This window comes from Erinaceus europaeus, unplaced genomic scaffold, assembly GCF_950295315.1.
Source record: "Erinaceus europaeus unplaced genomic scaffold, mEriEur2.1 scaffold_937, whole genome shotgun sequence".
NCBI classification, from domain to species: Eukaryota; Metazoa; Chordata; class Mammalia; order Eulipotyphla; family Erinaceidae; genus Erinaceus; species Erinaceus europaeus.
In genome coordinates, this window is record NW_026648055.1 from 19,712 (window position 1) to 47,069 (window position 27,358).

Here is a 27,358-nt window from a genome sequence, read left to right on the forward strand (position 1 = left end):
TCCAACAACAACAACATCAATAACAACAATGATGACGATAAACAACAAAGGCAATGAAAGGGAAAAATTAAAATTGTATATATATGAATAGGGAAGCTTCCAATGGAGGGGCTGGCACCGGGAATGCTGGTGGTGGGAACTGTGTGGAACTGAGCCCCTATGATCTCACAGTCTTGTTCATCGTTATTAAATTACTATAAAAATGTTAAAAGGCAGTGGCGAAATCTAGGACTTTGGTCTTGTTACACCTTTATACTTTATACTTGGGTACCCTGGTTTTGAGGACTTAAACAAAAACCTGCTTCTCTGCTTTGAAAGAATCCTGGTGATCTAAAGGTTCAAATCACGAAATGGGATCTTGAAGATCAAGCATCCGTGCCCCCTCTGCTTGTGTGTGAGCTGGAGCTCATGCGGGAGGGGCAGCGGGGTGGAGAGAAGCAGAGCTTCTCAGCTGCTGCTGTACTGGCTCTTCATTCAACCGTCAGCTCCCAGACAGACAGACGCAGTCAGGAGACAAAGGCAGGCTGAGCGCTGGCTGGCCCACACCCTGGGCATTCAGAATGTCTATTCCTGAGTGCTTCTGTCTGTCCGGCCTCGGTGTACACAGACATGCAGCCTCCCTACACGCCCAGAAAAAGCCCAGGTGGGCGGGCGTGCAAGTCCTGTGCTCTGCTGCCGAGCCCCTCCCCGGACTCAGCAGGTAGCGGGATCGTGTTGTTTGTTTCTTCCTGTGAGTTTTGTTTGTTTGTTTGTTTTTATATTCTTTGCCTCCAGGGTTATCTCTGGGGCTCGGTGCAGGCACTAGGAACCCACCGCTCCTGGCGGCCACATTTTCCGTTTTATTGAACAGGACAGAGAAGTTGAGGTGGGGTGCTACACAGGGAGAGAGACAGACAGGCACCTGCAGCCCTGCTTCACTGCTCCACTGCTGGTGAAGTGGGTGCCCTGCAGGTAGGGAGCGGCGGGGGGAGAGAGGGGGGCTTGAACCTGGGTCCTGGGCTTAGGCGTGCTACTGTGTGTGCTGACTGCGCTGCCATGCCAAGCCCCCGCTGTGGGGCTTTCTCTGGGGCTCTGCACGCACAGGATTCCACCCCTCCCAGCAGACCCCTTTTTGACTTTTAGTCGAAGGAGGGACACAGAAGGAGACAGAGGAGAGAGACAGAGCAGGAGAGACATGGCAGCACTGCTGCAGCACTCCGGAAGCTTCCCTGGTGTCACAGAGCAGCAGGCCAGCCCCTTGGGGTCCCAGGCGGCCAGGGGTCCCATCCTGAGAGCTTACATCACTCCTGCAAGTGCCCTGCGCCTTGTAGCCAAAACCTCAGGAGAGATCCTGCTACAGGCTCTACAGGGGGAGACACTGTCCAGGGGCCAGGGCACTGGGGGCTCACCCACTGGGGACTGGGAGGTGGGGTAGGGGGCTCACCCTGTCGGGACTGGGAGGTTAATGGGGGCTCTCACCCAGTGGGACTGGGAGGTGGGTGGGGGGCTGTCACCCAGTGGGAACTGGGAGGTGGGTGGGGGCTGTCACCTAGTGGGGACTGGGAAGTGTGTGGGGGGCTCTCACCCAGTGGGACTGGGAGGTGGGTGGGGGCTCTCACCCAGTGGGACTGGGAGGTGGGTAGGAGGCTGTCAACCAGTGGGGACTGGGAGGTGGGTGAGGGGCTCTCATCCAGTGGGACTGGGAGGTGGGTAGGAGGCTGTCAACCAGTGGGGACTGGGAGGTGGGTGGGGGGCTGTCACCCAGGGGGGACTGGGAGGTGTGTGGGGGGCTCTCACCCAGTGGGGACTGGGAGGTGGGGGGGGGGCTCTAACCCAGTGGGGACTGGGAGGTGGGTGGGGGGCTCTCACCCAGTGGGGACTGGGAGGTGTGGGGGGGGCTCTCACCCAGTGGGGACTGGGAGGTGGGTGGGGGGCTCTCACCCAGTGGGGACTGGGAGGTGGGTGGGGGGCTCTCACCCAGTGGGACTGGGAGTTGGGTGGGGGGCTTTCACCCAGCGGGGACTGGGAGTTGGGTGGGGTGCTCTCACCAAGTTAGACTGGGATGTTGGTGGGGGGCTCTCACCCAGTGGTGACTGGGAGGTGGGTGGGGGGCTCTCACCCAGTGGTGACTGGGAGGTGGGTGGGGGGCTCTCACCCAGTGGGGACAGGGAGGTGGGTGGGGGGCTCTCACCCAGTGGGGACAGGGAGGTTGGTGGGGGGCTCTCACCCAGTGGGGACTGGGAGGTGGGTGGGGGGCTCTCACCCAGTGGGGACTGGGAGGTGGGTGGGGGGCTGTCACCCTGTTGGGACAGGGAGGTGGGTGGGGGGCTCTCACCCAGTGGGGACAGGGAGGTGGGTGGGGGGCTCTCACCCAGTGGGGACAGGGAGGTTGGTGGGGGGCTCTCACCCAATGGGGACTGGGAGGTGGGTGGGGGGCTCTCACCCAGTGGGACTGGGAGGTGGGTGGGGGGCTCTCACCCAGTGGGGATTGGGAGGTGGGTGAGGGGCTCTCATCCAGTGGGACTGGGAGGTGGGTAGGAAGGTGTCACCCAGTGGGACTGGGAGGTGGGTAGGAGGCTGTCAACCAGTGGGGACTGGGAGGTGGGGGGGGGGCTGTCACCCAGTGGTGACTGGGAGGTGGGTGGGGGGCTCTCACCCAGTGGGGACTGGGAGGTGTGTGGGGGGCTCTCACCCAGGGGGGACTGGGAGGTGGGTGGGGGGCTCTCACCCAGTGGGGACTGGGAGGTGGGTGGGGGGCTCTAACCCAGTGGGGACTGGGAGGTGGGTGGGGGGCTCTCACCCAGTGGGACTGGGAGGTGGATGGGGGGCTCTCACCCAGTGGGGACTGGGAGGTGGGTGGGGGGCTCTCACCCAGTGGGGACTGGGAGGTGGGGTGGTGGGCTGTCACCCATAGGGGACTGGGAGGTGGGTGGGGGGCTCTAACCCAGTGGGGACTGGGAGGTGGGGTGGGGGGCTCTCACCCAGTGGGACTGGGAGGTGGATGGGGGGCTCTCACCCAGTGGGGACTGGGAGGTGGGGTGGGGGCTGTCACCCAGTGGGGACTGGGAGGTGGGGTGGGGGGCTCTCACCCAGTGGGACTGGGAGGTGGGTGGGGGCTGTCACCCAGTGGAGACTGGGAGGTGGGTCGGGGGCTGTCACCCAGTGGGGACTGGGAGGTGGGTGGGGGGCTGTCACCCAGTGGGACTGTGAGGTGGGGTTGGGGTTCTCACCCAGTGGGGACTGGGAGGTGGGTGTGGGGCTCTCACCCAGTTAGACTGGGAGGTTTGGGTGGGGGCTGTCACCCAGTGTGACTGGGAGGTTTGTGGGGGGCTCTCACCCAGTGGGGACTGGGAGGTGTTTGGGGGGCTCTCACCCAGTGGGACTGGGAGGTGGGTGGGGGGCTCTCACCCAGTGGGGACTGGGAGAAGGGTGGGGGGCTGTCAACCATTGGGGACTGGGAGGTGGGTGGGGGGCTGTCACCCAGTGGGGACTGGGAGGTGGGTGGGGGGCTCTCACCCTGTCGGGACTAGGAGGTGGGTGGGGGGCTCTCACCCAGTTAGACTGGGAGGTGGGTGGGGGGCTGTCACCCAGTGGGGACTGGGAGGTGGGTGGGGGGCTCTCACCCTGTTAGACTGGGAGATGGGGGGGCTGTCACCCAGTGGGGACTGAGAGGTGGGTGGGGGGGCTCTCACCCAGTTATACTGGGAGGTTTGGGTGGGGGGCTGTCACCCAGTGTGACTGGGAGGTTTGTGGGGCCTGTCACCCAGTGGGGACTGGGAGGTGTGGGTGGGTGGCTGCCACCCAGTGGGGACTGGGAGGTGGGTGAAGGGCTCTCACCCAATTAGACTGGGAGGTATGGGTTGAGGGCTGTCCCCCAATTGGACTGGGAGGTGGGTGGGGGGCTGTCACCCAGTGTGACTGGGAGGTGGGTGGGGGGCTGTCACCCAGTGGGGGCTGGGAGATGAGTGGGTGGGGTGCTGTCACCCAGTTAGACTGGGAGGTGGGTGGGGGGCTCTCACCCAGTGGGGACTGCCAGGTGGGTGGGGGGCTCTCACCCAGTTAGACTTGGAGATGTGAGTGGGGGGCTGTCACCCAGTGGGACTGGGAGGCTGGTGGGGGGCTGTCACCCAGTGGGACTGGGAGGCTGGTGGGGGGCTCTCACCCAGAGGGGACTGGGAGTTGGGTGGGGTGCTCTCACCAAGTTAGACTGGGATGTGGGTGGGGGGCTCTCACCCAGTGGTGACTGGGAGGTGGGTGGGGTGCTCTCACCCAGCGGGGACTGGGAGTTGGGTGGGGTGCTTTCACCAAATTAGACTGGGATGTGGGTGGGGGGGCTCTCACCCAGTGGTGACTGGGAGGTGGGTGGGGGGCTCTCACCCAGTGGTGACTGGGAGGTGGGTGGGGGGCTGTCACCCAGTGGTGACTGGGAGGTGGGTAGGGGGCTGTCACCCAGTGGGGACAGGGAGGTGGGTGGGGGGCTCTCACCCAGTGGGGACTGGGAGGTGGGTGGGGGGCTCTCACCCAGTGGGGACTGGGAGGTGGGTGGAGGGCTCTCACCCAGAGGGGACTGGGAGGTGGGTGGGGGGTTCTCACCCAGTGGGGACTGGGAGGTGGGTGGGGGGCTCTCACCCTGTGGAGACTGGGAGGTGGGTGGGGGGCTCTCACCCAGGGGGGACTGGGAGGTGGGTGGGTAGGGTGCTGTCACTCAGTTAGACTGGGAGGTGGGTGGGGGGCTCTCACCCAGTGGGGACTGCCAGGTGGGTGGGGGGCTCTCACCCAGTGGGGTCTGGGAGGTGGGTGGGGGGCTCTCACCCAGTGGGGACTGGGAGGTGGGTGGGGGGCTCTCACCCAGTGGGACTGGGAGGTGAGTGGGGGGCTCTCACCCAGTGGGACTGGGAGGTGGGTGGGGGGCTGTCAACCATTGGGGACTGGGAGGTGGGTGGGGGCTGTCACCCAGTGGGACTGGGAGGTGGGTGGGTGGCTCTCACCCAGTTAGACTGGGAGGTGGGTGGGTGGCTCTCACCCAGTTAGACTGGGAGGTGGGTGGGTGGCTCTCACCCAGTTAGACTGGGAGGTGGGTGGGGGGCTCTCACCCAGTTAGACTGGGAGGTGAGTGGGGGGCTCTCACCCCCCAACCTTCCCTCCAGCCCCCTCCTCCCCTTTCCCCCCTCCCACCTCCTCCCACCCCCAGCACCCCGTGCCGGGTCCCCTTGTCCAGTCCCCTCCTCCCTGGGCCTGGCCCCCCCCCTCCTCCCTCCCCTCCTGTCCCCTCCCACGCCTCCCACAGCCTGTCCTTCCTGTCTCTTTTCAGTTTCGTTTTGAGGACCAAATCCCAAGAAAAAGAAACTTAAGTCCCGCGGCTGTTCCCTGCTCGAGAGGGGCCAGGTCCTAGGAAACAAGTGACTGAGGAGGTCAGCAGAGGTCCGCGGCCCCTGAGGCCTCGCAGGGCCAGGCCTCCTGCTCTCCCTGCCTCGCTCTGTCTGTCCAGCTGCCCACCTACCCATCCCATGTGTCCTCCTCCCACTCTGAATCCCCCTCCCCTCACGGAACAGCTGCTATCAGGAGGGACACATGTCGGCCTCAGGGCCCGGTGGTGGCTCGACTGGCTGAGCACACACATGGCAGTGCCCGATCCCCACTTACAGTCGGAAAGCTTCATGAGTGTTGAAGCAGGGCTGAAGGTGTCTCTCTGTCTCTCTGTCCCCTCCTTTCCTCTAATTCCTCTGTCTCTATTCCAAAGAAATAATTAAAAAATAATATATATTCTTTAAAATGCTGACCTGAAGCCAAAGCAACAAGCCACCCCAATTATAAATAGGATTTATTTGGAAACTACTGTCATTAAAATTTTAAGGGTGCGGGAGCTAGCATAATGGTTCTGTAGAGACTCTTTCGCCTGAGACTCTGAGGTCCCAGGTTCAGTCCCCAGAGCCACCATAAGCCAGAGCTGAGCAGGGCTCTGGTAGAAAAAAGAAATCAGAACTGTTTGCAAAGCTCCTGAGTGTGTGTGTGGACAGATTCGTCAGCATAAAACACGCCCCCCTCCTCCGCCGAGAGAAGACCCCTGCTCAGAGGACGCCCTTCCTCATGCCCCTCTGCTCCTGCGACTCTGGACAATATCCTGTCCTCTGGGACAAAGTGGACGGACCTGGAGGCGATGATGCTTAGTGAAGTAAGTAAAGAAATGAGAGACACGGGGCCAGGCGGAGGTGCCCCTGGTTAAGTGCACACGCCACCAAGCACAGGGACCCAGGTTCAAGCCCCCAGTCCCTACCTGCAGGCCCGGGGGCGGGGTGTGTCTCTGTGTCTCTCTCCTCAACCCCCTTTTCCCTCTCAATTTATCTCTGTCCTTAAAAATCAGTGAAGTTGGGGAGTTGGGCTATAGCGCAGCAGGTTAAGCGCAGGTGGCGCAAAGCACAAGGACCGGCATAAGAATCCCGGTTCAAGACCCGGCTCCCCACCTGCAGGGGAGTCGCTTCACAGGTGGTGAAGCAGATCTGCAGGTGTCTGTCTTTCTCTCCTCCTCTCTGTCTTCCCCTCCTCTCTCCATTTCTCTCTGTCCTATCCAATAACAACAACAACAATAATAACTACAACAATAAACCAACAAGGGCAACAAAGGGAATAAATAAATAAAATAAATATTTGTTGTTGAGCCAGATGTTGTAGTGCGCGGGCCGCGGAGAAGAGAGAGAGAAGGTCTGGAGCGAAGAGGGAACACAAATCTTTATTTGCGCTGGCACCTCAGAGTTGGGTGCTAGAGAAGCAGGTTGGGCCACGTGGAGGTAGCGAAAATGGCCGCCTCACGCAGTAACCTTTCCTGCGTCTGAACACCGGAGTGAAGCGCTGGCAAGAGAGCGAGGTGCGGAAGAAGAAAGGCTTACCAGATATCTTTCTGGTACACATACAGCCAGGGATCGAACTTGGGATCTCACACTTGAGAGTCTAACGCCTTATCCACTGCGACACCTCCCAGACCACGGTCCTATAATTCTTAACAAGCTCATGGCCTTTTTGCGGCAACAGATTGATGCCATAAAGATGCAATCTATACAAACTCACTATCATAGGCTGGACTTGGCAGAATATTGAGTTGCTGTGGAGGATTTGCCCCCCTCCATCAGAACATCCACCATGTAGAGGGCTGGCTAGCCAATGACGGGTAGGAGGAAACTAGCGCTATCCAGTCAACCTAAGACAGGGCACCTGGTACTACTGGGCAAAAATGACCAGGTGTTCCAATGACAGGTAAGACGGAAGGCTGATCCCCAACCTAAGACAGGCACAGTCCACCCTGCCATAAAACAAAGTCTGCCAAACATCAAAACATGACATAAGACAGGGGGACATGTGGGGAGCCACATGTGCCCTCAAGGTTGCTACTGGCATGGCCATAGAGTTTATGTTCAAAGATAGTTCCTGGGAATCGGGCTGTGGTGCAGCAGGTTTAGCACAGGTGGCGCTAAGTGCAAGAACCGGCTTGAGGATCCCAGTTTGAGCCCCCGGCTCCTCACCTGCAGGGGAGTCACTTCACGGGCGGTGAAGCAGGTCTACAAGTGTCTTTCTTTCCCCCTCTCTGTCTTCCCCTCCTCTCTCCATTTCTCTCTGTTCTATCCAACGACCACAATATCAGTAATAACAACAATATAATTACATACAATAAAACAACTAGGGCAACAAAAGGCAAGATAACAAAAAAAAAAGGGATAAGATAGTTCCCGCTTCCCTACACCTTAGAGTCCCAGGAGCAGCCACGGAGGGAGAATGATGGGGAAGCACATGGTGTGGTGATTTGCCCGTTTGTGAATAAAGATTAAATTGCAGCTTCTCAACCTAGTCGTGTGTCCTCTAGTCTCTGTCTACCGCTGCGAAGCTAGCCCGGCCTGCTGGAGCCTCCGAACCTTAACAACAAATATTAAAAAAAAAAAAAAAATCAATGAAGTTAAGGAGAGAAAGATCAAAGACACCTACCAGAGGGCTTCACGTCTATGTGGAATCAATAGAGAACTGAGCCACATGAACTGAAAACAGCAGAAACAAAAACAGAAGCCAGCAGACCGTGAGCCTTGTGAGAACTCGTGGTGACCTCCGGGGACGGGAGGGTGCGGGACACAGAACCTTGGTGGCGGTGTGGTGTGGAGCTAGGCCCTGTCATCCGACCATCCTGTGACCTACTAGGAATCACAAATAAAAAATAGGGGGAAGAAAATAACTCATGTCCAGGTAGGGACCCTGTCCGGTTTGGGCCTGGAAGACTCTGTACTGAGGAAGCTTCCAGCTGTCTGTCCCTCTCAACTTTGTTGCCTTATAGTGAAAGTGTGTGTGTGTGTGTGTATGTGTGTGTGTGTGTGTGTGTGTGTGTGTGTGTGTACACACGCTTTGTGAACTCCTGCAAATCCTTGTTCTTTACGATGTTTTATCATCTTATTTGACAGAGACAGCTGAAGCTGAGAGAAAGGAAACGAGACAGAGACCCCTGCAGCCCTGCTTCACCACTTGTGAAGTGTCCCTCCTGCAGGTGCCCCGCCGCAAATTCTTTTAGGTATGCAAATTTAATAAAACTTTGCACTAGCAAAAAGAGAGAAAGAAAAAAGAAGAAGAAAGGGGAGGGAGGAGGAGCAGGAGAGGGCAGAGTTGGGCACCCCCCTCCCGGATCTCCGGGGCCCCTCAGGTGGGTGACCCCCACCCCTCCTGAAGGCTGGGGGCTGTGGTGTGTGGGTCACAGGTGCAGAGAGCTCTTTCTAGTCTCAGGCTTCACCTGAACCCCAGACACCGTGGGGGGATCCCCTACCCCCCAGGAGTGAGGGGACGGGACTCCTGGGGACCCCAGCTGAGCTCAGAAGAGGGTGGTGGTCAGCCCCTCCCCAGAGTCCCCACGGAAGGAGGGTGTCTGGAAGAAGGGAATTCTCTGTGGCTTCTGGAAGGTTCCAGGGGTCCCCAGCCCTTTGGTGGGGCACCTTTAGACCCTGGCTAAGGAAGTGAGTTCAGGGCTCGGTGCGAGGGGGTGGGGCTGCTCTGCCTGGGGGTCTGGACCTGCAGACCCCCCTCCCCCCACCGCACGCCCCGGGTGCCAACAGCAGGTGGGGGTGGCCAGGAGATGGAGGATCTTGGCTCTGGGCTCTGGTTTCGGTTTCCTGGCTTCCCTCTCTTTCTGCCCCTCCCCCCCTGCAATTCCGTTTCTAGGAGGCAGGGCTGCAGCAGGGAGGGGGGGGGGGGCGGGGGGGGGGGCGGCCTCATAAAAGGTGCTGGCGGGAGCCTTGTCGGCAAGGACTCTGGCTGGGAGCTGTGCAGGTGAGGGCCCCTTGTCTTTGCTCTGGGGGCGCACGGGGGCCGCAGAGGGGGATGTCTCAGAGGGGCTTTTGCGGGGGGGGAGCCCTGGGGGTGCAAGGGGGCATCACAGATGATGGGTGTCCCAGAGGGGGGTTTGCAGAGTGGAGCCCTGGGGGGTGCATGGGGGTCCCAGATGGTGGGGTGTCCCAAGGGGGGTTGCAGATGGGAGGCCTGGGGTGCAAGAGACCTCAGATAATTAGCGTCCCAGAGGAGAGAGCGTCATCTTTGAGCCCCCATGCATCCCCAGGACTCCCCTCTACAGTGGGCAAAGCATTTTCTGGGTTCAGCTTCCTGCTAGAATTTGGGGCACCTCCCCCGCAATCTCATCTTGCTGGGGGAGGTGCTGGGCGCAGGGGCCGGTCCAGTGCTGGGCTCGGCTAGCAAACATGCCGGCTGAAAGTGGGCGCCAGGCTGGTTTGGGGACCAGAGATCCCCCAGGTATGTGGGGGGAGTATGGGAGTATGTGGGCTTGTTTGAAAAGGGGCAAAGGAAATGGGTCTTCAGGGTTCAGGAGCTCTGGGTAAGTGCAGGTAGTACTGAGCACTGAGACCCTCGCAAGGATCCAGGTTCCAGGCTCCCCTCCCGCAGGGGCAGCTTCACAAGTGGTGGGGCAGGTCTATCTATCATCTATCTATCTATCTATCTATCTATCTATCTATCTATCTATCTCCCCCTCCTCTCCATTTCTCTGTCTCTTGTCCAATAAAGTGGGCCAGGAGTAGTGGATTCGGAGAGCCGACACTTAACCCCAGCGATATAACCCTGGGGGCAAATAAAAAATATAAAAGGAAAAAAAAAAAAGAAAATGGATTTTCAGGTATTTTCAGTCCTGTCTCCTTCATCTGTGATTTGAGGGGAGGGACTGGCTGGATCATGGGGTCCACACAGGTGGGTGGTCATGGAGTGGGGTCACAGGTCATGCCCCCAGGGCAGGGAATCTGCTAGGAGATCTGGGACTGGAGCCCAGAGCTAAGATGCTGGGCAAGACTTGGCGTCTCTCCCTTAAGGACTGCAGCCCTGGTGAGGGGGTGTGCTGAGGCCTGACCCAGACTCTTTCGGGAAGCTCTTATCCTGATGAAAACACACCTGCATCAAACATCCCCAGCCCGTTAGATCACGCCAGACATTCTCAACCAGAAGCTGGGTCATAATATTTGAAACAATATCGACTTCCAGGCCGAAAACGAACAAGTGCTGAACATAGAAGAAAGCCCAGCTTGTCCTGCCTGGGCACTCCCCCCCGGGGCCCCTGCCACCACCTCAGACTCTGCCCCCAGACGGAAGCTTTTCTTCATCTGCTCCCCCAACTCCGCCTGACGTCTTTTACCCTGGAGACTCTGACACTTGACTGCCACACAAGCCGAGGTCTGGAATTAAAGACAAAACACCCCTTAAAGTCAGTCCCCTTTCAAGATCTCCCTTCTCCCGCTTTCCGCTTTCTGGGTAAAAGGAACGGCTCTCTCTCTGGCTCCAAGGGCTGCTTTGTTGTCGCTGTTAGATGCTGGGCTGGCTTTGTGGGCCGGACAGAGACGACCAGGGACTCATGGCTGAGCTGGGAATGCCGTTCAATCTTTATTGATGAGCGGGAATGCAGTGCCATCTATCGAATCTCTCTTCATTAGAAAATCCTGTCCTTTCTATGTCTCCTGAGGCGGAAGTGTCAGGAGGAAGTACGTAGATAGGGGGTGGGGAGAAGGAAAAAAGCGTGGTGGACCAGTGGGGATTAAATCAGTGGGGGTCTCAGACAAAACAACGATTATGTAAATAGACCCCAGCGATAAGCAGTGCAGGGGAACCTAACGTGATGATTAAAACAGAAGGTCTTAGAAGCAGAATTAGAAGCAGACCAACAGTTAATTTGGGTGGTCTTGCCCTTGCTGACACCAGTTGTATGTCTCTGTGGGGATGGTGCCTTTTGAGGAAGGTGGGGAGCCCCCACAGGGTGCTGCCGCCGTGGGTGCAAGCTGACAGCTTGTGGCCTGTGGCTGCCATGACTGATCTCAGGATGAAATCATCCCCAGGTGAGGTGCCCGGGCATCCTGGGCTGACAGCTGGCAGGTGCTTGGTTGGGGACAGGTCCCTGCTGAGCCCTCTGTCACCTCCCTGCTTGGGGTCTGAGCGGGTCTTGTGTGACACCCAGGTGGAGAGACTCTGCGCCTTGTCCTGTCTGATCAGCCAAGATTCCTTCCCACAAGAAGAAGTACAGGAGGTAAGTGCAGTGTCTTTTCATATGACATTTCAAGTCATGGGAAGAAGAAAGTCACTTCCTTTTATCCCACTTGATGACCCACAAAATTTAACATTAGTGATTTGTGAGCTCTAAATATGTATTTTAAGTTGATGCAAGTGTGTATATATTGATATAGATTTTTTTATTGTTGTTGTTATTATTATTGTTGTTGTTGTCATTGGTGGATAGGACAGAGAGAAATGGAGAGAGGAGGGGAAGACAGAGAGGAGGAGAGAAAGACAGACACCTGCTGACCTGCTTCACCACTTGTGAGGCAACTCCCCTGCAGGTGGGGGGCCGGGGGCTCGAACCGGGATCCTTACGCCGGTCCTTGTGCTTTGCACCACCTGTGCTTAACCCGCTGCGCTACCACCCGACTCCCAATATAGATTTTTAAGATAGATAGATAGATAGATAGATAGATAGATAGATAGAAGTAGATATTTGGTGTTTTGGATTTTTTTTTTTTTTTGCCTCAAGGGTTGTCACTGGAGCATGCTCACGTGGTGCCAGCACTATGAATTCACTGCTCCTGGTGGCCATTGTTCCTGTTTTATTGGACAGGACAGAGAGAAATTGAGAGAGGAGGGGGAGATAGAGAGAAAGAGAGAGAGAGAGACACCTGCAGACCTGCTTCACTGCTAGTGAAGCTTCCCCCCTGCATCTGGGGAGCCAGGGACTCAAACCTGGTTCCTTGCACAGGTCCTTGGGCTGAGTACTCTGTGTGTGTAATCTGGATAGATTCATCGTGCAGCCACCCAGCCCCAGCAATGACCTTGGTGGCAAGGAAAATATATTTATGTGTGTGTTAGTTTGTTTGTGAAAGAGCAGCACTGCTGGAGCTCAGACTCGGGACCTTATGCTTCAGGGCCCAAGACTTAACCCACTGCACCATCTTCTAGGCCTCTGGCCTTTTATTTCCATTCAGACAGAGAGCAGAGGGACGGGGAAGGCAGCACAGCACCGGAGCTTCCCCTGGTGCCATGGACCCTTGCATGTGGTGCTGAACCTTTGAATGTGGGTCGTGTGCGTGGCGAGGCCTGTGCCCAGCCCTTGAACTGTCTCTCTGGCCCCACAGATGATTTTCCTAGATGAAGATAAGCAGCACAAAGCTGTCGGTGAAGCGCATCCAGAAACAGAAGGGACAGGGTGGTCGTGGTGCTCTGGGTTAAGTGCAGGTGGTGCAAAGCTTGAGGACCGGCACGGGGGTCCCGGTTCGAGCCCTGGCTCCTTACCTGAGTGGGGGCTGCCTCACAGGAGGTGCAGCAGGTCTGCAGGTGTCTCTCTGTCTCCCTTCCTCTCTATCTCCCCCTCTTTTCTCCATTTCTCTCTGCCCTATCCAATTAAAAAAAAAAAAAGGAAAACGGCTACCAGGAGCCCCAGAGATAACCTGAAGGCAATAAAAGCAAACGTCTTGAGTAAGTTTAAAACAATCAGTATCTTTATTTATTTATTAGATAAAGACGGGAAGAAATCACGAGGGAAAGTGGAGACAGAGAGACGCCTGCAGCCCTGCTTCACCACTCACAGAGCAGGGACTGGGGGCTTGAACCCGGGTCCTTGTGCACTCGACCAGGTGCGCCACCCCCCGGCCCAGGGATGTTTTTGAAGGCCATCAGGTTGAGGTGCAGCATGGGAGATAAGACTGTTTCTTTTTTCTTTGTGGGTCTCTTTTGTGTTTCTCCTTTTGCAGTGCAAAGGAGGAATACACCTGGGTTTCATACACCTGCGATCAGCCAGCAACCTCCCCTGCCCTTAACTGCCCTGCCTTCCTCTGCCCTGCTCCCCCTGCCCTGCCCCTGTCATGCCCTGCCCTGCCCTGCCCTACCTTGCCCTCCCTTCCCCTACTCTCCCCCGCCCTGCCTTCCCCTGCTCTGACCACTGGGCATGTATTTCTGGGGTGCAGGGTAGAGACTAAAGCTGGCTCACCACCCACGAAGGCCTCCTGGGTGCTGCCCACGGTGCTCCCATGTGGTGCTGAGAATCAAACCCTCAGATTGGTCAGTCATGTGCTCTGCTCACTGAGCTATCTCCCAGTCTGGGCTGTCATCTTTGTAGAGAGATGGGCTGAGCAGACAGCTCTGGGTTTCTGCAAAAAGACCTTCCTACCTGAGGCTCAGAGGTTCCAGGTTCAATCCCCAGCATCAACCAGAGCTGCGCAGAGCTCTGGGGAAAATAATAGTAATAGCAGTAGCAGCAGCAGTAATAGTAATGAAAAAAGTTAAGGAAATAGTATAATGGTTCTGCAAACATTCTTGTTGTTTTCGATGGGTTATGTTGTTTTCGCCGGGCTGGCTTCACGGGCAGGTAACAGACGACCAGGGACTCATAGTTGAGCTGTAGGCAGTATCTCTTTATTCATGCAGGACGCAGCACAATCTAAGCCGAGCTGAGCTAAACTCAAGGTAAAGTACTCTAAAACTCACAATGCTGTCTTTATATATACTTGCCAAGTAGGGTGGAAACAGGGTGTGACATAGAGAGGGTGGAGAGAAAAGTGACTGGTGAAAATCAGGGTGTGACAAAGAAGAGATCAGGGTGTGACAAGGAGGGGGGGTGGAGCAAAAACATATCATGAAACATTGGGGATTGAACCAATGCCCTGGAGGGAGGTGCTTGTTAACAGTGGTTATGTAAATAGAACGAAGTGGTTATGTAAATAGAATAGTGTTAAGCAGGGGGGATTTAAACCAAATGAAACAGAAGGGGTCTCATGCACACCAACACATTCTCCTCTGCCCCAGGCTCCGAGGTCCTAGGTTCAATCTCCATTAGCACCATCAGCCAGAGCTGGACAGGGCTCTGGGAAAAATAATTAATAATAATGATAACAACAATAATAAATAGCTAATGAGCTCGGTGTGTGTCCCGAAGTGCCTGCTGGGGGCTTATGCTCTGGGATCGTACATACTAGCCTCTTTATCACTATTATTATTAATCAGTTTGTTTATTTTTGAGCCTCTGTTTTGTGTCTCTCTTGATCTGCTTGTCAAGGAGGAAGATGGATCATCCCAAAGTGACAAGTCCAAAGGGTGGCTCAGCCGCCAGCAGCCCATCCCCACCCCGCAGCGGAAGTGCGAAGGCCAAGGAGGAGAGCTGGGAAGCAGTACGTAGCTATCTGCAGGGCAGTGCACTGGGCAGCGCACAGGCGGGCACTGTGGGCCCCTTGGCTGGGTCCCGGCTTCACAATCGGGGGCCGGATGGGGCCCTTGGGGGCTGAGGGAGGTCCAGGAGCAAGAGAGCTTGGGGCGGTGGCGGAGACTCCTCTCCGTGCTGGGAATGCCTCCTTTTCCCCTTTCTGGTTTTTGTTTCCTTGCTGCGTCTGCTTCTCCCCAAAGAAAGTTTCTCCCCCCCCCCAACAAGGCACTGGGGTACCTGGCGGAGGCCCTGAAGGAGTGTGTGCATCTGTCTCTGTATAGACAGACTCCGGGTGTTCTGAACACCTGGGAAACGGACCGTTTGATTAGATAATGGAGGCCGGACGCTACTCAGCCCCGAAGTGCCAGGCCCAGGCCCGGGAGCTCAGCCACACGCGGGTCCTGTCTCCACACCCGCACACCTGGAGCAGAGCGTGAGGACATTCCAAGCGCAGAACCTTTCCGTCTCTGCAGACTTTTTTTTAAATTTAATTTAATTTAATATTTATTTATTTATTTATTTATTCCCTTTTGTTGCCCTTGTTGTTTTATTGTTGTAATTATTGATGTCGTCGTTGTTGGATAGGACAGAGAGAAATGGAGAGAGGAGGGGAAGACAGAGAGGGGGAGAGAAAGACAGACACCTGCAGACCTGCTTCACCGCCTGGGAAGCGACTCCCCTGCAGGTGGGGAGCCGGGGGCTCGAACCGGGATCCTTATGCCGGTCCTTGTGCTTTGCGCCACGTGCGCTTAACTTGCTGAGCTACAGCCCGACTCCCCTCTGCGGACTTTCTGGCCAGGCTTTTGCCCCGTCTTACCGGTGACTGAGCCGAGGCCTGTGTCTCGGTGACTCACGCTCAGTCAACTCTGTTTCAGCTCTGTTTTCACGTCCTCACCTCCTGCGTCATTTCACTGAGTCTCCGACTTGCAGCCGCCAGCATGATATGTCCAAAGTCATGTGACCTGGATAGAAACATCCACAGAAGCTTTGGGATTTACACCAGTTTTGGCTTTACTAGACCTAACTTTCAACTTCTAGCCTTAACTTTTTCTTTAAAGAAAAAAAACTACATTTTTTTCATAACCAAGCAAATGATATGCTTTTAGCTTTCTTTATTGGGGGGGTTAAGGATTGACAGTCAACAGTAAAATACAGTTGTTGGTCCATGTGTAACATTCTCAGTTTTCCACATCACACACTGACCCCCACCTGGTCCTCCTTCATCATGTTCCCGGACCTGAACCCCCACCACCACCAAGAGTCCTGGGCTTTGGTGCAGTGACCAAGCGAAGCTTTTAACTGGGGCAACTGGAGGGCAAGATACAAAAAAATAAAAGGCCTTGAATCTTGATTTTACACTGCGTACAAAAGTGAATCCAATGCAGATCACAGAGCTGAATACGAAACCGAGAACAGAGCTAGAGCTTCTAGGAGGAAACTTTGTGGGTTAGGTGAGAGAGAGAGAGACTGAGAGAGATCAAGAGAGTGAGAGAGTGGGAGATAGAGAGGGAGAGGGAGAAGGTGAGGGAGAGGGAGAGAGATTGAGAGAGATTAAGAGAGTGAGAGAGGGGGAGATAGAGAGGGAGAGGGAGAAGGTGAGGGAGAGGGAGAGAGATTGAGAGAGATTAAGAGAGTGAGAGAGGGGGAGATAAAGAGGGAGAGGGAGAAGGTGAGGGAGAGGGAGAGAGATTGAGAGAGATTAAGAGAGTGAGAGAGGGGGAGATAAAGAGGGAGAGGGAGAAGGTGAGGGAGAGGGAGAGAGATTAAGAGAGTGAGAGAGGGGGAGATAGAGAGGGAAAGGAAGAGAGAAAGAGGGAGAGAGAGAGGGAGGGAGGATGTCGGGGTCTCTGGCGGGGTGATCTCCAGGGGCTGGTTCTTTCTCGCTCACGACAGGGGTGACACGAAGTAAAAGACACCAGGGAGCTCTTCAGCATGCTCAGAAATCAGAACTCGTTTATTAGCAAGGGGGACATGAGTTAAATGGAAAAACAAACAAAGGGAATTATTACTGAAATATGTCAGAAATCACAGGTTTCTTAACGGTCGGCTTGCCCCAGGGTAGGGGGCTGGTATGACAGGAATTGATGAGATACAAGACAGTTATTCTCCATGACACAAGCAGCTTAATTATCCAAAGGTATTTGAGAGAAGCATAGGGGTTAAACTCGTAGGGTGAGACAGAGAGAAGATGGATATCAAAAAGCCATATAGTTTGGAATTTCTCTTGTCTGGGGTCTGAGGTGTGTGATGAAGTGTGTGATAAGGTGTGTTCTTCTGAGATCAGAAGGTGACTTTGAATGAGTGAATCTGCGGCCATGTGGCCTGCAGTTAATGGAGGGAAGTACTGGGGTTTCTGTGGGCCTGAGAGTCAAGAAGGAAAGAGCCAAGTCTGAGTTTCCCCCCTTATGCTCACCTCGGTTGAGAGAGACTTACCAAGAGGTTATCTTCTCAGACCTCCATCCAAAGACGGGGGTGGTTCTCCCTAAGCTCTATCAGGCTCACACATGGTCCCAACAGGAGAGGGAGAGGGAGAGAGAGAGAGAGGGAGAGAGAGAGGGAGAGGGGGAGAGAGAGAGAGAGGGAGAGGGAGAGAGAGAGGGAGAGGGAGAGGGGGAGAGAGAGAGAGAGGGAGGGAGAGGGAGAAAGAGTGGGAGAGGGTAGGAGAGAGAGGGAGAGATTGAGGGAGGGAGAGGGAGGGAAAGGGAGATGGAGAGAGAGAGAGGAAGGGAAGGAGAGGGAGAGGGAGGGGAGAGAGAGAGAGAGAGGAGGCTCTTTCCAAGTGTGGCACACACTGGTGGTGTCAGGGTCAAAGCTCAGAACCTCTTTCTTTTTTATTTCTTATCTGTGATGAATAGCAGGTCACTAAATGGATTCTAGGGGCTGTTCCCACCCCCCACCCCCCACCACAGCTCTGTGCCCCCCTCCAGAGATTTGCCACAGTTCTCGCAAGGCTGAGAGCCAGCCTGCCGGCTTCTGTCTGCTTTGGTTTGGTTCTGCCAGTCCGTGCGCGTCAGACCTCTAGATGCCGCGCTGAGTGAGGCATCCCACAGTCGTCTTCTCTTTACTCATCTCGCTAAGCATCGCCACCTCCGGCTTCATCTGTCTTGTCCCAGAAGACACAACCTCATCTTTTTGATGGCAGCATAGTATTCCCTGGAGTCTATTCCCCATGATTCCTTCATCCAGTCATCTGAGGATGGGCGTCTCGGCTGCTTCCACTGTCTGGCTGTTGTGAATAAGGCAGCTGTGAGCCTGGAGGTGGGGTGGGGCAGGGGGTCTGTGCCAGGCCCTCACTCTTACGAGTCCCGCCCTCTTCGCCACCTAGGCCCCTTAGCTCTCTGGGTGGGTGAATCTCCGTGAGGTTTGGGGAGAGTCGCATCTGTGGGGTCTTCAGATGTCTCTCTGCCCCTCTCCCGTCCCCTGTGCTGTTCACCCCTCGCCTGTCTGTCAGGCCGTCCCTCGGGGGACAGGGGGACAGCCTCCTCGCTCCCCACAGATGGCGCAGGGCTGCCTGAGCAGCCAGTACGAGGAGAAGGTGCGGCCCTGCATCGACCTCATCGACTCGCTGCGGGCGCTGGGCGTGGAGCAGGACCTGGCCCTGCCGGCCATCGCCGTCATCGGGGACCAGAGCTCGGGCAAGAGCTCCGTGCTGGAGGCCCTGTCGGGGGTGGCGCTCCCCAGAGGCAGCGGTGAGCCCCCACCCCGGGTGACAAGACCCCAGCACCCCACCCGGCCGGCGACACCCTGAGCCGGCCCGTCCTGGTCTTGGGGGCTGCACGTCCGTCCGAGGTGGAGGTGGCCCGGCAGGGAGGCCCCGTCCTCCTGCAGATGTTCTCTCGCCTCTGTGTCTTCACACAGCTCCTCGCTCTGGGCACGGGACGCGCGGCTCTGCTCCCGGGTTTGACTGTGGCACCCGGGTCTTCACCGTGGGCAGTACCGCTGACAGGGATCCCTGGGCCACCTTGCACTTTTATATACTGAGAGAGGGAGAGGGAGGGAGGGGGAGGGAGAGAGAGGGAGGGAAAGGGGGAAGGAGAGAGAGACAGAGGGGGGAGAGGGGAGACACAGAGAGACAGGGGGAGAAAGAGACAGAGTAAAAGACGGGAGAGAGAGACAGTAAGAGAGGGGGAGAGAGAGGGGGAGAGAGAGGGGAGGAGAGAGACAGAGTAAGAGAGGGGGAGAGAGAGACAGGGGAAGAGAGAGACAGAGGGGGAGAGAGATAGACAGAGGGGGAGAGAGAGACAGAGGGGGAGAGAAAGATAGAGGGGAGAGAGAGACAGAGAGAAAATGAGACAGAGACAGAGAGAGACAAGGGGAGAAAGAGACAGAGAGAGATAGAGGAGAGAGACAGAGAAAGTGAGAGAAAGAGACAGAGGAGGAAGAAAGAGACAGAGAGGGGGGAGAGAGAGACAGAGAGGGGGAGACAAAGAAGGAGGAGAGAGAGAGAGAGAGAGACCAGGGCTGGGTGCTGCCCCTGGCTGAGCGCACATGTCACAGGGCACAAGGACTAAGGTTCGAACCCCTGGTCCCACCTGCAGGGGGAAGCTCTGTGAGCGGTGAAGCAGGGCTGCGGGGGTCTCCCCGCCTCTCTCCGTCTCTGTCTCCCCTTGCCTCTCGCTTTCTGACTGTCTGTATCCAATAAATAAATAAAGATAAATTTAAAAAGCATTTTTAAAAGAGAGACACCAAGGCCCCCTCCACTGTCCACCGACGGCTCTCACAGAACCCCCACAGTGTGAGAGCCCTTGAGCCCTGAGCGTGGGGTGAGGACTGTGCTCTCCCCTACTGAGTGTCTCTTCACCTCTCTCCTCCTGTTTTGCTTTTTATAAAATAAATTTTATTATTATCTTTACTTATTGGGTAGATACAGCCAGAAATCAAGAGGGAGAGGGAGACAGAGAGACAGAGAGACCCCTGCAGCCCTGCTTCACCACTCAGGAAGCTTCGTCCCAGCAGGTGGGGACAAGGGCCTTGAACCCAGGGCCTTGTGCCCTGTAACGTGCGCTCAACCAGGGGTGCCACCAGCAGGCCTTGCTTTTTTAAATGATTTTTCAGATCTTTATTTATTTTAGATGGAAATGGAGAGGGAAAGAGGAGATAGAGAGGGAGAAAAGAGATGCCCGCGGCAGCCCTGCTTCACTGCTTGTGAGCCTCTGGCGAGGCTGAGGACGTGTGCCCTGCGATGTGTACCCTGCGGTGTGTGCGCTCCTCTGAGTGCATGGCGCCCGGACCTCCCGGGCTGCTTTTTTTTTTTTTTTTTTTTGCCTCCAGGGTTATCGCTGGGGCTCAGTGCCTGCACTGTGAATCCACTGCTCCTATGGCCATTTTTTCCATTGTTGTTGGACAGGACAGAGAGACATGGAGAGAGGAGGGGAAGACAGAGAGGGGGAGAGAAAGACAGACACCTGCAGACCTGCTTCACCGCCTGTGAAGCGACTCCCCTGCAGGTGGGGAGCCGGGGGGCTCGAACCGGGATCCTTACGCCGGTCCTTGCGCTTGGTGTGCTTAACCCGCTGTGCTACCACCCGGCCACTCTGTGCTTCTCTTTCTCTGAGAAATGAATCCCTGCTTCTCTCTAAAAGCTAACCCCTGCTGGCCTCACTAAGCCCCTTCCTCAGGAGTGAGCCTCTCAGCACCTCAGTGAGGGTGCCCACGGGCCCAGAGAGGGTTGCAGGGGGGCGCCTGGAGACAGGTGGGGACTCCAAGGAGGGGCTTTGTGGCCGGGGCTGGAGGCGGACGGTACAGTCCCTCGGGGCGGTGGGGGAGGGTACCGGGGGCCACTCGAGGCTGCTACGTCATCCTCTCCAATTCCACCTGGACAGACAGCAGGACTCTGGGGTGCAGAGACCTGAAACGGAGCATGTCTGGAACGTGGGGGCCACAGGAAGCTCCCCAGGCGGTGCCAAGTACCCGGCCAATGCCGCCCACTCCCAGGGAGCACTGGCAGGTGGAGAGGGGCCAGCATAGCCCCCGCCCCAGGGCTTCAGAGGGCAGCGCCCAGGTCTCACAGGGACCCCCGCCCCCCAAGGCATTGTCACCAGGTGTCCTCTGCTCCTGAGACTGAAGAAGGTGACAGGTGAAGGTGAGCAGTGGACATGCAGCATCTGCTACCAGGAGTACAAGGCTGAGCTCACAGACCCCTCGCAGGTGGAGGCGGAGATCCGCAAAGGTGAGCCCCCCGCCCCTGCCTCACTGCCCCTTGGAGTGTCTGGGCAGTCTCCCCAGGCTGTGGGGTCTTCCTGTCACTGTTCCCACTGTCCCACCTGGGCTGCTCCTGCATCCTGCAGACACCTCTGTCCATTGACCCCTCAGACCCCCACTCCTGCCTTCTCTCCCCTTCACTCACTTTCCTCCGGTCACTCCCATCATAAACCAGGCAGTGCAGTGAGCAGAGCACTGGCCTGTCGAGCTTGAGGGCCTGAGTGTGATCCCTGGTATCGCTTGTGCCAGGGAGATGGTCTGCGTTTCTCTCTGCTCCTCTGAGAAATGGGTGAATCTGGGGGCGGGCAGTGGCGCACCTGGTTCAGCGCACATGTGACAAAGCAGCAGGACCCGAGTTCCAGCCCCCGCTCCCCCTGCAGCGGGAAAGCTTTGCAAGTGGTGGAGCAGGTCTGCAGGTGTCTCTCTGTCTCTCTCCCTCTCTGTCTCTCCCTTCCCTCTCAATTTCTCTCTGCCCTATCCAATAAAAATGGGAGAAAAAAAATGTCCACCAGGAGCAGTGGATGTGCAGTGCCGGCACCGAGCTCCAGTGGTAACCCTGGAGGCAAACAAAACAAAACAAGGAATCTTAGGAGCTCTGCGGCAGGGCACCCAGTTCCAGCCTGCTCCCCGCCTGCAGGGGAAGCTTCACAGGTGGTGACAGGGCTGCAGGTGTCTGTTTATCTCTCTATCTCTCCCTCCTCTCTCAATTTCGCTCTGCCCTATGATAGAATTTTTCAGAAAAAAATGGCCGTCTTAGCGCCTGCTTAGCTCTGTGTCCCCTTGTCCCCTCCCCACTCTGCTCTGTGTCCCCCTGTCCCCTCCTCACTCTGCTCTGTGTCCCCCTGTCCCCTCCCCACTCTCTGTGTCCCCCTGTCCCCTCCCCACTCTCTGCTCTGTGTCCCCCTGTCCCCTGCCCACTCTGCTCTGTGTCCCCCTGTCCCCTCCCCACTCTCTGCTCTGTGTCCCCCTGTCCCTTCCCCACTCTGCTCCGTGTCCCCCTGTCCCCTCCCCACTCTCTGCTCTGTGTCCCCCTGTCCCCTCCCCACTCTCTGCTCTGTGTCCCCCTGTCCCCACAGCTCAGAACTGCATTGCGGGGAAGGGGCTGGGCATCAGCAATGAGCTCATCAGCTTGGAGGTCAGCTCTCCACACGTACCCAACCTGTCCTTGATCGACCTGCCGGGCATCACCAGGGTGGCAGTCAATGGCCAGCACGTACACACCACCTACCAGGTAGGAGAGCCTCAGGTTGCTGCTGACCCCTACTTGGGGCAGGCGGCAGTGAGGACACAGGGGAAGCTGAGGACACGGGGAAGCTTGGACGTTCATTTCTTTTAAAATTTATTTATTCGTTTTTAAATATTTACTTACATTTTTATTTTTGATAGGAGAGAGAGAGAGAGACAGAGAGACACCTGCAGCCCTGCTCCACTAGAGAAGCTTCTCCCCTGCCAGTGAGGACTGGGGGCTTGAACCCGGGTCCTTGTGCATGGTGACATGCTGTGGCACCTCCCCATACCGCTAGATATTCATTTCTGACTAAATAAATAAATACAGAAGGCTGGGCTGTGGTGCAGCTGGTTAAGCACATATGTGACCACATGGAAGGATCCAGGTTCAAGCCCCACCAGCTGCCTGCAGGGCCCGGGGAGCCTCCTGAGCAGTGAGGCAGGGCTGCGGGGGTCTCTGTGTCCCATGGCTTCCCCTCCCTGTCCTAATAAAGAAAAGGCAAGAGAAGGGGAGGGGGAGGCAGGGGAGGGCAGAGAGGGAGAGGGAAAGGGTTTTGTTTCTCTTGGGGGGGGTTAATGGTTGACTGTTGACAGTAAAATAGAGTCGTTGGTCCATGTGTGACATTCTCAGTTTCCCACATCACACACTGACCCTCACCAGGCCCTCCTCCGCCATCATGCTCCAGGCCCTGAACCCCCCACCCGCACCCGCACCCCAGAGTCCTTGACTTTGGTGCAATGCACCAACTCCAGTGCACATTCTGCTGTGCATTTGCCCGTCTGTTCTTACTTCTCCACTTCTGTCCATGAGTGAGATCATCCCATGTTCATCCTGCTCTTTCTGGCTGGTCTCACTTCACAGGATTCCTTCCAGCTCCATCCAAGATGAGGGGAAGAAGGTGACTTCATCCTTCTTCACAGCTGGGTAGTATTCCATTGTGTATCTAGACCACAGCTTGCTCAGCCCCTCACCTGTTGTTGGACACCTGGGTGGCTTCCAGGTTTTGGCTATTACACATTGTGCTGCTGTGAACACAGGTGCACACACATCTTTCTGGATGGGTGTGTGGGGTTCCTGAGCATCTGTCCCCAGGAGAGGAATTGCAGGGTCACAGGGCAGGTCCACTTCTGGGAGGGCTTGATGGGGGTGTCGCTTACAGCAGGTGCGACGCTGTTTGCCGACTTCTGGGCTTTCTCACTGAGGAGGGAGAAAGTCTGGGGCCGTGTCCTGTGATGCTTCGGGTTCCTCTGGGCCTCCTGCATTTCGCTGTGGCCGTCGGCCGAGACGCAGAGACAGGGAGACAGCTGCAGCCTTTGTCTCTGCCCCCGATAACTCAGGCCCTCAGCCTGGCTGCCCGGGACGCGGTGCTGGCCGGCCGGCGGGTGCCCTGCCTTTTCCTTTGTCCTGCAGGGTCACCACCGGGGCTCAGTGCCGGCACTACAAACCCACGGCTCCTGCTGGTCATTTTGCATCTTCACTGGACAGGACAGAGAGAGATGGAGAGAGGAGGGAGAGACAGAGAGGGGGAGAGGCAGAGGGACACCTGCAGACCTGCCTCACCGCCTGTGAAGCTTTCTCCCTGCAGGTGGGGAGCCAGGGGCTCGAACCTGGGTCCTTGTGCTTCCTACGATGTGCACTGAAGCCCGTCGGGATATCTCTCTAGGGGACGCCCCCGGGCGCTGATTCCCCATGTCCAGGCCAAGGTCACGTTTTGTGCAGAGCCGCGTCTCCCCGTCTCCCTGCCCTCTCTTGTCTGGAGGCCTCACCAGGCGCCTCCCCTCCCCCCAGATCAAGAACCTCATCAGGACATACATCCGGAGGCAGCAGACCATCAACCTGGTGGTGGTACCCTGCAACGTGGACATCGCCACCACCGAGGCCCTGAGCATGGCCCAGGAGGTGGACCCCGAGGGGGACAGGACCATCGGTGAGCGGGGGGCACCCACGGACATGGCGGGAGGTCTCCCTCTGAAGTAAAGCACTCCCAGGGCCAGGTGGTCAGGGTACACCGGGCTGAGCGCACATTCACGGTGCGCAAGGACCCGGTTCGATGATTGATAGATAGATGATAGATAGATGATAGATAGATAGATAGATAGATAGATGATTGATAGATGATAGATAGATAGATGATAGATAGATAGATGATTGATAGATGATAGATAGATAGATGATAGATACATGATAGATAGATAGATAGATGATTGATAGATAGATGATAGATAGATGGTAGATAGATAGATGATAGATGATTGAGATAGATGATAGATAGATAGATAGATGATAGATGATTGAGATAGATGATTGAGATAGATGATAGATAAATAGATGATAGATAGATAGATAGATGATAGATAGATAGATAGATAGATAGATAGATGATAGATAGATGATAGATAGATAGATGATAGATAGATAGATGATTGATAGATAGATGATAGATAGATAGATGATAGATAGATGATAGATAGATAGATAGATGATAGATAGATAGATAGATAGATACATGATAGATAGATACATGATAGATAGATAGATGATTGATAGCTAGATAGATGATAGATAGATAGATGATAGATAGATGATAGATAGATGATTGATAGATAGATGATAGATAGATGATAGATAGATAGATAGATAGATGATAGGTAGATAGATGATAGATAGATAGATAGATAGATGATAGATAGATAGATAGATGATAGATAGATGATAGATGATTGAGGTAGATGATAAATAGATGATAGATAGATAGATGATAGATGATAGATAGATAGATGATAGATAGATAGATAGATGATTGATAGATAGATGATAGCTAGATAGATGATAGATAGATAGATGATTGATAGATAGATGATAGATAGATGATAGATAGATAGATGATAGATAGATAGATACATGATAGATACATGATAGATAGATAGATGATTGGTAGCTAGATAGATGATAGATAGATGATAGATAGATAGATGAAAGATAGATAGATAGATGATTGATAGATAGATGATAGATAGATGATTGATAGATGATAGATAGATGATAGATAGATAGATAGATGATAGGTAGATAGATGATAGATAGATAGATAGATGATAGATAGATAGATAGATAGATAGATGATAGAAACATGATAGATAGATAGATACATGATAGATAGATACATGATAGATAGATACATGATAGATAGATACATGATAGATACATGATAGCTAGATAGATAGATAGATACATGATAGATAGATACATGATAGATAGATAGATGATAGATAGATACATGATAGATAGATAGATAGATAGATAGATAGATAGATAGATATGGGGGAGGGGAAGGACACCAAGACCAGAGCCCTGCTGAGCTCTGGCTGACAGTGGTGCTGGGGATTGAACCTGGGACCTCAGAGCCTCAGACAGGAGAGTCTCTTGGCAGAACCATTCCGATGTCTCCCCAGCCTTAGTATTATATTATTGCTTTTGTATTAATTTTATTTTAATGAGAGAGAGATGGAGAAAGATACACACAGAAAGAGACTAAAGCCGTGCTCAGCACTGGCTGACGGTGGTGCTGGGGATTGAACCTGGGACCGCAGAGCCTCAGGCAGGAGAGTCTCTTGGCAGAACCATTCCGATGTCTCCCCAGCCTTAGTATTATATTATTGCTTTTGTATTAATTTTATTTTAATGAGGGAGAGATGGAGAAAGATACACACAGAAAGAGACTAAAGCCGTGCTCAGCACTGGCTGACGGTGGTGCTGGGGATTGAACCTGGGACCGCAGAGCCTCAGGCAGGAGAGTCTGTTTACATCTTGATTCTGTTATCTCCCTGGCCCTGCCTTTTTTTCCTTGTTGATTCATAAGAGCTCTTTACATATGAAGGACCTTTTATTTAATCCCTGTACTTCTCAGAGCCTTGCCCAGCTCTGGCTGACGGCACATCTGGACTCTCAGCTGAGATCTCTGTCTCCTAGGCATCTTGACCAAGCCGGACCTGGTGGACAAAGGCACCGAGGACAGGGTGGTGGAGGTGGTGAAGAACCTGGTGTACCCCCTCAAGAAGGGCTACACGGTGGTCAGGTGCCGCGGGCAGAAGGACGTGTGTGAGCAGCTGAGCCTGGCCGAGGCGCTGCGCAAGGAGAGGGACTTCTTCGAAAAGCACCCCCAGTTCCGGTGCGTGGCGGGCGGGCGGGGACAGGGGCCTGGCCGGTGTGGACTCTGCCTGGAGCACACAGGAAGGGCTGACGGGCGGGCTGGGCTCACCTGGCAGGGGGGTGTGCCTCACCTGGTGGGCGGGGCCCCGGGTTCGAGCCCCGGCACCGCATGGCAGCACCCCAGTACGCTGGGGGAGCTCGTGGGTGGAGGTGGGTCCTACGCCCTCTCCCTCTCCCTCTCCCTCTCTCTCTCTCTCTCTGTAGACAGATCATAAAAAGGAGCCACGGTGGGTGGGGTAGGCGGCTTCACGGCTGTGCAAAGGGGCCCCGGCCTGAGGCTCCAGAGTCCCAGGTTCAGCCCCTGCACACCAGCCGCGGCTGAGCCCTGATGCGGCGGCAGGCAAGAAACGCACGAGGTCGATGCCGGTGGAGCCGGGCGGTGGCTCCCGCAGTTGAGTGCGCGTGACTGTGCACGAGGACCCGGGTTCAAGCCCCCGGTCCCCAGCTGCGGCGGAAGGGGAAGCTTTGCGAGTAGGTCTGTCGGCAGGTGACTCTCCCCCTTCCCTTCGCTCCCTCTCCCTCTCTGGCTCCTTCTTGATTTCTCTGTTTCTGTGCGACAACTAAAACAGGAAAAGGGGCCCGGAGGGTGGTGTCACCCAGACCTGAGGTCCCATGGCCAGGAGAAGAAGGAAGGGAAGAAGGGAGGAAGGGAGGAAGTTTGAGGTATCCAGAGAGAGAGAGAGAGAGAGAGAGAGAGAGAGAGAGAGATGAAGGGAGGAGAGAGATGAAGGGAGGAGAGAGATGAAGGGAGGAGAGAGATGAAGGGAGGAGAGAGATGAAGGGAGGAGAGAGAGATGAAGGGAGGAGGAGAGAGATGAAGGGAGGAGGAGAGAGATGAAGGGAGGAGGAGAGAGATGAAGGGAGGAGGAGAGAGATGAAGGGAGGAGGAGAGAGATGAAGGGAGGAGAGAGATGAAGGGAGGAGAGAGATGAAGGGAGAGAGATGAAGGGAGGAGAGAGATGAAGGGAGGAGAGAGATGAAGGGAGAGAGATGAAGGGAGGAGAGAGATGAAGGGAGGAGAGAGATGAAGGGAGGAGGAGAGA

At 55.4% G+C, this 27,358-nt stretch overlaps 1 protein-coding gene across 1 annotated transcript; it reads left to right on the plus strand.

The window, feature by feature from the left end:
• Window positions 1-9,223: 9,223 nt before the first annotated feature.
• On the plus strand, window positions 9,224-26,274 carry LOC103126311 (interferon-induced GTP-binding protein Mx1; the record flags this gene model as incomplete). Its single annotated transcript, XM_060184682.1, has 9 exons — window positions 9,224-9,270; window positions 10,486-10,674; window positions 11,450-11,518; window positions 14,534-14,645; window positions 18,174-18,366; window positions 20,706-20,846; window positions 21,955-22,109; window positions 23,895-24,033; window positions 26,076-26,274. Coding segments are annotated over exons 4-9 (932 nt in total), but the record flags the coding sequence as incomplete, so codon positions are not given.
• Between the last annotated feature and the right edge of the window lie 1,084 nt (window positions 26,275-27,358).